The sequence below is a fragment of the Colias philodice genome, chromosome 11 (genome assembly GCF_061535455.1).
Source record: "Colias philodice isolate Cphi_HAF_F1 chromosome 11, ilColPhil1 Martin Lab GWU primary, whole genome shotgun sequence".
In the NCBI taxonomy this organism is placed as follows: domain Eukaryota; kingdom Metazoa; phylum Arthropoda; class Insecta; order Lepidoptera; family Pieridae; genus Colias; species Colias philodice.
The window spans coordinates 11,415,114-11,425,433 of NC_143096.1; the positions used below are offsets into that span (position 1 = coordinate 11,415,114).

Here is a 10,320-nt window from a genome sequence, read left to right on the forward strand (position 1 = left end):
TTTTATAAATAAACGAAAAAATCTTTTTTTTTGTTAAATAAAATAAGAAAAAATCGACATCATCGTAACCAAAATGCCCACTGCAGGGACACATCATACAGGTACTTCCAATTAGTGTCCTATGTATATTATGTCCTACTTCCAAGAATTACCAACAGCAGCAAAGTGTTAATGATATTTCTAATTTGCAATGCAAAGCGAAAGTTTTCGATTTTCATTATTCAAATATGATGTCAACGGATTATTTTAAATACATTTGTCGCGTACTTCGTTCGCGGATGACCGCAGTTGGTTTATTTTAGCAAAAAGTGGTTAACATATTTTTTTATTAAAAATTTTTTTGAACGAAAAAAGTAAGTAGTAGATAGATACAAATAATTATCTGTTGTGTCTTTGATTTTTTACTGTGGATTTTTTTTAATAAGACCTGTGGTAGTTTTGGATTTGAAGACTCACTCAAAATAATTTTTCTTTTAACGACTACTTCTTATCCCGTATAATATAAATTTTATTTGTTTGAATAGTGTAACTATTCTTATTTTCTCAAACATTTTTGAAAGTTAGTTTTGGCGCAAAATGATGTAAGTTTATAAAATAACGATGATATTGCAGAAATGGCCACTCTCCTGAAAATGATATGGAGTGGATACGGCTTCGTTTTCGACGAATTAGCAGGTAATAATCAATATCATCATCATCATCATCATCATCAGCCCATGTACGTTCCCAATGCTGGGACACGGGCCTCCTATGAGGGTACAGGCCATAATCCACCACGCTGGCCAAGTGCGGGTTGGCGGATGACACATGTCGTCGAACTTTTGATTCTTCGACATGTCGGTTTCCTCACGATGTTTTCCTTCACCGTTCGAGCAGTGGTGATGTTACAACATGCGCAGATAAATTGAAAAATCAATTTATTTCCTGCGCGCTCGCCTGGTCTCGAACCCCGGACTTATCGATTCGAAGTCCGAGGTCTCACCACTGAGCCACCACTGCTCTATAATAATCAATATGTAGGTATAATGTTAATAGGATATAGAGAAAACATTGGTGTTTATGAATAACGACTAAACATACAATAACTGGCTAGTCGAAATAAACTTTTATGACGAAAAGGTAGTTTATTACAATCAATTATGCTTTATGGCGAATATTGTAAACAGTGTCAGTTCTATTTGCGCCATAAAAAGCTAAGATTGACAGCAAAGAAAGAGTACTGGGAGTGCTGGGGAGAGTTACTGCCCTGCCTTTTCCTGAATGTTACCCCGTGACAAACACACATATACTTTTAAGTTGTAACGTGTTCATATGTTTGTCTATTTGCATATTGTAAACACATTACACGAGTAATATTTTCAGCTCACGCAGTTGAAAAGTTATCTCCAACTTTTTTTTTCAGTCGTTTTCTTCATTTTTATAAGTTATATATTTGTGTTTTTATTAATTTATATTTCCTTGTATAACCTTTAAGTGTGTAATTTGTGTGTGTGTTGTAAGCCTTATATTCACTGTAACCAAAGTTTGCAAATTAGCAACACAGTTGCATCATTCTGCTGGCAACATGTTGCTGGGAATACTAAATGTTGCAAAGTTGTTAACGGTATGCTAAAAAGTTCTCACCCACAACAAAGTTTCCCGCAACATTCTAACCCATAATCAATAATGTTGATCAACTGTTGCACAACAAATGTTTGCCATGCCACCTTTCTTTACTGCTACGGCTTTACTGTATTAAGAGTATAGTATTGTTAATGTTAATAATAACAATTAACAAATCAAAGCGATCTTCTAATCCATACTTAATATTATAAATGCGAAAGTAACTCTGTCTGTCTGTCTGTTACTCAATCACGCCTTAACTACTGAACCAATTTGCATGAAATTTGGTATAGAGATATTTTGATACCCGAGAAAGGACATAGGATAGGTTTTATCCCGGAAATCCTACGGGAACGGGATTTTCTTTGAAAACGCGGGCGAAGCCGCGGGCGGAAAGCTAGTCTAATATAATTTATAATATATTTCAGATCCACGAACGAAAACTTGGTTCTTAGTTGCGAAGCCTTACCAGGGATTATGTATACTTGGACTATATTTACTTTTCGTCTTGAAAATCGGACCAAACTGGATGAAGAATAGACCACCGTACAATATTGATAAATTGATGATCATACATAATTTAGTACAAGTTTTGGCATGTGGTTACGTCTTTATAGAGGTAAGTTCTTCTTCTCCATATTACAAATTGTCTTATTTCATTAGGTACTTATAATTACGATTGAATTAATGTCGGATGTAATTGTTACACACGTCAACAAAGTTTTTCCATTTACAATGTCCCTATCAAATATCCCTAGACTTTGTTGATGTGTGTATGTTCAAAACAATTCGTTAGACGTTAAGAACGTTGAATTTTACACAAATAGTTGCCTGTCTGTTATTCTCTAAACGATCTACGTATCAATTTCAATGAGATCAGTAATTTATAAAAAAAAAGCATCTATTCATGGTTTAGATTTTTAAACGCCTCCCAAAAAGGCTTTTCATTTCGTTACACCATTAATTATTATAAGTACAATTCTCTATAAGGTATGTTTACAGCCGTTACAATTTAACATAAATACTGACTTAAATGTTTAAAAAAGAAGGTTATTGTTTTCTGCAATAGATAATCTATACTAATCTATACTAATTACTAATAATATTATAAAGAGGAAAGGTTTGTATGTATGTATGTATGTATGGTTTTCACGCATAAACTACTGGACCGATTTTGATGAAATTTGGCACAGATAATCTTTAGACCCTGAGAAAGAACATAGGCTACCTTTTATTGCGAAATATGTGCCACGGGCGAAGCCGTTGCGGACCGCTAGTATATTATAAAGCTGAAGAGTTTGTTTGTTTGAACGCGCTAATCTCAGGAACTACTGGTCCTATTTGAAAAATTATTTCGGTGTTAGATAGCTCATTTACCAAGGAAGGCTATAATAAATATTATCATCACGCTAAGACCAACAGGAGCGGAGAAATGCGGATGAAACCGCGAGGCACAGCTAGTATGTTAGAGATATTATAATCTTATCAAACAAGATATTATAACACAATACGTAATATTACATCAAAATAAAATAAAATTACTGCTTTTCATGTCCGTTATGTAAATCGAAATAGAGCGAAGGTACGAAGTATATGTATCAGAAGTTAATGTCCTTTAGACTCGTATAATTGAATAACAATTGTTTATTGAACTTTATATTCTGATTATCATTGGATGCTATTATTTTTTAATTAATGCGCATATGTTATTTATTCCCTTCCTGAACAAATATTATAACCACGAAAACTTTTAGTTTCATTATTGTTTTATTACGTCAAATCTACGTATATCATTGCTTTTTACGGTTTACCTACTTACTACGGTTCCGAAACAAGTCCCTAACCTAGAAAGTCTTAGCTTAGCTTATCTATGAGTTAAACCGCGTTTCATTTAGACAACATGCAGCTATACAACATGATGTCCAACATTTTGAAACTTGTTGAACAATGTTGTCCGTCTACGCTCTAATAATTATGTCAGTCTTCGATAACAGTGCTCTCTAAACAGACAACAAATCGCGCGTCATGTTGCGCGCCAACTGGCCACGTCGTGCGCTGTTGTGCAACGTTTTCATACATGTTGCGCGTCACCTGTTGTGGGCAACATGTTGCCTGGTGGAAACGAGTTTTTAAAATACAAATTTTGTATTAATATTTGCGCCAAACATTGCTGATGTTAATATTATAAGTAAAAAGATGTAACTTTGTTATTTTTTGCTTCAGTTGTCTTTTTTCTTATGATCCTACTATACCGTCTGATCCTGTGTTGTGCCATTTTTGAAGATCGAGTGTTGTGTTGTTTACCTATCTACACCTTTTTTGCTTATAATGGCCCCTTTACACAATGGGCAGCGTTGGGCGAGTAGGGACAATAATTATTATTGTTTGTGTAGAGGGCCTAAATATTTATGATTGGCCGTCATTGTAGATGTTTATTCATAATCGCCTTAATGGCGGCAAACATCGACGATCATTGTTTGGGCCAACGCTGCTAAGAGTAGAGGGCCCATAATACTATCATTGCATTTTGTGGCATTTGCCTTTGTTAAAATGTTGTTATTGCACGCCTCATAAGCGAAGCGTTGAGGTGGGTACTACTGTCACTTCGCGCAAAACATCTGATTTTTCAAACTTAAAATGTCTTTATGTATCATACATTGCACTTGTAAGATAATACATACACACACATATTAAGAAAAAACACTATTTTTAACGTTCATGATATTTTTGATGTCATTTTTGTTATTTAAACTAGTTAAAAAACAGTTTAAAAAAGTTCTGTCTTGGACGTCCGTGTGTCTGTATGTGCGGATCCTTTTTCTTGTTAACACGATAGCGACCGAAATACTTTACTAATCGAGTCTTTTTTTTTCTCTTACGCTTGAGTATGCTCAGGAATAGAACCCTTTCATTTTTCAGGGTCTGATTCGATGTGGTTTAATTGTTATTAAATAAACAAAAATAATAATTAATAAATATTTATTAAAAAAAAATTATGAGGCGTGCACTTTTGGATTTTCCAAATTATTTTTATTTTCAGACGATCGTATATGCATGGGGTTGGAACTACAGGTGGTTCTGTGAGCCAATAGACTTCACTGACAATCCGCATGCTATGAACGTAGCTGGCTTCGTGTATCACTATTATATGTTGAAGTATTTGGATCTGATTGATACGGTTAGTTTTTTTATAGATACAAATGTAGAATGACTTGTACGTGGTTGGGAAGTTATATTTATTTTCTACATTATTTTTATAAGTATCTAACTGTGTACTACGATAAACATTTTTCACATACACATATATGATGTATGATGAAATATGATCGAATATGATGCAGTGGCGTGCTAGCCCTCATGTAAAAGGAAGTGAGAAACAAAAAGTTTTCTTGTTTATAATATAACTAATATTCTCCATTAAATTTTCTGTTTATGTTTTCTATACCCAAAAGAAATGGGACTTGATAACAATCATTGTTCTAAAACATATTAATTATGACAGAAATTGCAGAAAGAGTTATTAAAAGTACTACTTATGGTCCGGGAGCCAGCAGCAGATTTTATGACCAAGTTCCTCTCAAGCGGTAATTAGTAAAATGCATCAAAGTATAGTATTATGAAGCCTCGTGAACGTCAGCTGGAGCTCGGTTGGGGGGATGAGCGGCTGTAGCCTCCCACGCACGTAGGAAAAAAATATATTCATTCATTTCCTCTCAGCTAAAAATTTGTCAAATTGTAGCTAACCCAATATCTCAACGAAAAAAAATAATCAGCTGGTTACAACGTGGTGTATTATACGTCAGCTGGTGTCTCGAACATGAAAAAAAAACAATTATTTTCCGTGATTTCCTCTCAAACAAAAATTTACCTGATGATAGCTTATATGTAACTGTGGATAAATATATAAGTCAGCTGGCTGTATCTTGGTGGAAAAACCGTCAGCTGATAATTTGAAAGTTATTACATAGGAGTTAGACAGAAGCATCTATTGCCAATTTATATGCATCAGCTGACTAGGTTTTCCTCAACTCTTTTCTTTTCTATACTCTGATGCGTCTGACGAATTTTCTCTTGAGAGGAAATAATTAACCAAATTTGCGCCTGGCTCCCTAACCATTACAGTAATTTGGTACATAGGTTGATTAGTTACGCAACTTGATCATAGATGGCGATAATCACTTTTCACTATTGGATCCACATTGGATCAAATCAAAAACACTTCGATCTATAGGTTTTTTTATATATTTTAATTTATTATTTACCTACTCGTTTCAGATATTCTTCGTGTTGAGGAAAAAGGAAAATCAAATATCATTCCTTCATGTGTACCATCACACCGGCATGGTGGCTTTAATTTGGGGAGCTACTACTTATTTACCAGGTATTTTAATAATAATATGAAATATGAAAAAAAAAACTTTGAATACGTCGGTATTCAAAGATTTTTTTAACCTACCAAAAAATAAAATAAAAACTAAGAGACTGAGACTAAAATTTTTATTAGATACTGAAAAACTTTTACTATTATTACAGTCCAACTTTTTAAATCTATCTAAAGTAGGTACTGATATTCAGACAGATATTATCTAGTATCGAGCATTACCTCACAAAAATATCTATGGATATTAATTGAATGTTCTATAATAATACGTGACACAGTACAGAAACGTCTATAACCCATTCTTTTCGATATGTTACTTATAACAAATGCATGAACCAAGTTTACTAAGTAGGTAGGTAATTATAAAAAGCTACCATTCATCATGTAACTTTTTTTATTTTAAGTGGGGAAATCTTCCAAAGATACCCACGGCCCCCGTGGAAGGAGCCGTGGGTTATGTCGGAATCTTACCGACTAAAACCCCACTGTGTTCCGTCGAGCCGCTTTAATGATGGGGCCGCGGGTATATTGGTTGGAATTCTTCCGCAGCCATTCATCATGTAACTCCCTCTCCACTAAATATAAAAAGAAATGCTAAATTGTAACAGTCATATAACTTGTGTTCAAGCAAAGTGACATTTATTGGAGCAGTGGTTGCGTGTATTTTACACAAAATTATCATTAAGGCTGCATATTATGTATACAACTAAATAAAAAAAAATCAGTGGTTGGACCTTTACCGGAACGAAAGAGCGAGCAAAATCACTTTTCAACTTGTAGTTTTTATGTATCATCGAAACGCTAATTTTTTACATATTTTGTTTTCCAGGTGGCCATGGTACACTCATCGGTATGATCAACTCCTTCGTCCACGTCGTGATGTACAGCTACTATTTACTGACCGTCGCCATTCCGAGCGTCAAGAACTCCTTGTGGTGGAAGAAACATATCACACAGTTACAAATTGTAAGTCCACATGATTTTAAACGGCTTTGGCATAAATTGGACCAGATTTTGGCTTGCTAAAAGGACGCGTACTGCGTCGGAGCGTTAACCTGACGCCGCGCTATGACGCCTAAGCGTCAAAGGGTGCTTTTCCACCAATAATGTGCGAAGGTGTGTAGTTGTATAAATGAATGAGTTTGTAAAAACCAATCAATCATATCGCTTCATTTCGTTTGAAGTTTGAAGCGTTTAGCGTTTGAAGCGATACCACAGTGAAAGCTACTTTGTTTTATTCTCACTCTTCTCAATATGTAATAAAATAAATAAATAAAATAAGCCTTTATTACTGTTAAATTTTACAATAGTTACAACTTTAGTCTTACTTTAATCTTTTACAATAATATTTACAATTTTCTTTAACAATTACTTTTTTCTATCAATGGTTTCAATAGTTAACAGTTTGTCTTTCGACAAAGGCCTCCTCTAAAGACTTCCATCTCTCTCTATCTCTCGCAGTTCGCATCCACTCTGAGCCGGCCACTTTTTTCAAATCGTCTTCCCAACGTTTCATTTGACGTCCTTTACTTCTTTTCCCATTCCTGGGATACCACTCTGTTATCATTTTTGTCCATTTCTCATTTGTTTCCCTTAGCATATGCCCTGTCCAACGCCATTTTAAAATCTTACTTGCTTTTTTTACGTCTTTAAATTTAGTTATTCTTTTTATTTCTTCTAGTTTTATTTTATCCTTTCTCTTGACACCTATTACACTCCTTTCTATTCCGTTCTGACATACCATCACCTTATTCATAAGTTTGTCTGTCAGCGCCCATGTTTGACAACCATATGTTAAGCATGGTAGAATGCAAGTATTGTATACTTTCCTTTTCTCTTTGATTGGCATATCTTTATTTTTCATAATTTCGCTAAGAGACCAATATCTTCTCCATGTATTTGTTATCCTTCTTTCTATTTCATTGTGCATAGTATCTTTTACCGTTATAAGCTGACCTAGGTATACATACTCTTTTACATATTCTATCTTCTCTGTATTTACTGTTATGTTATAGGCCTGTGAAGCGTTAGTCATAATTTTTGTTTTCGCTATATTCATGGTGAGCCCTGCTTTCACGCTTTCGTCTGACAGTTGTTGTAACATGTTTTCGAGTCTCTTTGGACATTCAGAGAATAAGACTAGGTCGTCTGCAAAACGTAGATGGTTCAACATTTCACCATTAATTGAGAATCCTTCGTAGTCCCACTGCAGCTTTCTGAACACGATCTCCAGAGCCGCTGAAAACAGTTTTGGTGAAATAGGATCACCCTGCCGCACGCCTCTCTCTATCGGAAACATGTCTCCCATACTTTCAAGCCGGACTTGGGCGGTGCTTCTAGAGTAAATATTCTGAAGAATTCTTATGTATTTTCCATGAATGCCCTTCTCAATATGTACTTCATTTTAATTTCTTTGTCAAATATTTTTACTAACTTTACTATCTACTTACGTGATTGTAATTGCTGAATTAGATGGTTTATTGATGAGGGAATATATTACAAAAATTAACATATTTGTTGCAACTGAATCAAATCACTTTTCATTTTTTTTTAATCTACTTTTAAATCAGTATAAGGGAAATTCCACGGTATCCTGATAGGCTTATTTGTTATCTGTCTTGAAGATTTTTTATCCTAGTGTTTGATCCCATTTAAAGAATTCTGAAGAAAGAGAAATAATTAAAAGAGAGCCGTAAGATATAATTAATAGCTCTCATAAATATTTTTGGAATCTTATGTTGTTGATTAAATATACTCTAATTCCTATAAATTCTTACAGATACAACTGGCCTGGTGCTGTCTTCACATGGCTGCGTTACTCTTCAAGTCAGATTGTGGCTACCCCCGATGGGTGGTATTTGTATTTCTTCCCAACGACCTCTTCATGTTGATATTATTCGTCGATTTTTATATAAAAACATACATTAAAAAGCCAAAAGCAAAAGTTGAACAAGTCCAATTTCAAAACGGTGAGACCAAAAAGCAATTGTTTGAAGACACGATAGTGCGGCAACGGTTTGAACAAACTCAAACAAATTTATGATTTTAATATACTTTATATTATTATTATTTTTATTGTTTAATGTAGTGCAGTAATTATATTGAAATTTGTAATTTAATTTTACAAAATTTAAATAGAGAGCATAATGAACGAAGACCAATAATTTGTTAAATTAATTTTGTTAAATTAGTCGGAATAGTTTACAAATTAGTTGATGTTAGTTTAAAAATTTAAGTTTGATTAAAATATTTTATCGCTCCAATATAAATATTTAATTTAAAATTTGCGGTCAAAATTATTAAGACTCTACTTTGACAAATTTTAAACGGACAGATTTAATTCGAACTTTGTATACTCATCAAGGATAGGTGACAATACAATTATTATATGAATTAAGTCTTATTAAAGCGTATTTTTGTCTAAATTTATTTATTAAATATAACACTATATTCTTTGTTAAGGGCTGATTTTTCAATCGTTGTTTAAAACTTTTATTCGTATAAATGCGTATATAAATCCTACTAATATTATTTATGCGAATGTTTGTGAGAATCGTTGTATGTATGCTTGTTACTCTTTCACCAAAAAACTACAGGGCGGATTTGTAGAAACCATGACTTACTTGACTTAAGGTCCTATGGCCCCTATATGGGGCAGAGGGCGTCCACAGTGCGCCGCCATCGCGTTCGGTCTTGGGCTATGCTCTTCAGCTCCGGCCACGTCAAACCAATCGCCTTAGCCTCCGCTGCCACGGAACGACGCCAGGATTGTCTAGGTCGGCCACGCTTTCTTTTTCCTTGCGGAGTCCACTCCAGGGCTTGCCTGGGTAAAACCATTCAGTAATATAATTAAAGTAATGAGCAAGAGAAAATTAATTTTGAATCATCGCGCGACTAAGCAGCTAGTTATGTTTAAATGTCTATCATGATGATTTACTGGGCCCTCTTTACAATCAACAGCGGTGGCCCAACAAATGATTGTCGATGTTTGCCGCCATTACTGGGATTACGAATATACAACTACAATGACGGGCGATCATAGCCATTTAGGCCCTCTACAATACCCCGAACACAAAATTATCGTTTTGACAGTCACACTAGCATTATACATTTGTACAGAGTGCAAATGTGTGTGTTAACACTTTAGGGTTGGTATATTTGTGACTTGCGTGTCCAATGTCCATGTCACATTGCCCTGCACCAATTTTCCAACATAGGTACTAGTAGGTACATTCAATTTAAACAAAAACACAACATCACGACTTGCGAGTTTTCCACGCGATACAGTACATATATTATATTTAGTAACTACGTTTAGAACACTAAGTTTAGATACC

The 10,320-nt window shown here is 34.5% G+C and overlaps 1 protein-coding gene across 1 annotated transcript; it reads left to right on the forward strand.

The window, feature by feature from the left end:
• Positions 1-263: 263 nt before the first annotated feature.
• LOC149484894 (very long chain fatty acid elongase 7-like) lies at positions 264-9,137 on the forward strand. The gene is made up of 7 exons (XM_089701221.1): positions 264-353; positions 613-675; positions 2,031-2,221; positions 4,643-4,780; positions 5,878-5,983; positions 6,813-6,949; positions 8,763-9,137. The coding sequence occupies exons 2-7, from the start codon at positions 615-617 to the stop codon at positions 9,024-9,026; spliced, it is 897 nt and encodes a 298-aa protein (XP_089557347.1). The 5' UTR covers positions 264-353; positions 613-614; the 3' UTR covers positions 9,027-9,137.
• Positions 9,138-10,320: the final 1,183 nt, after the last annotated feature.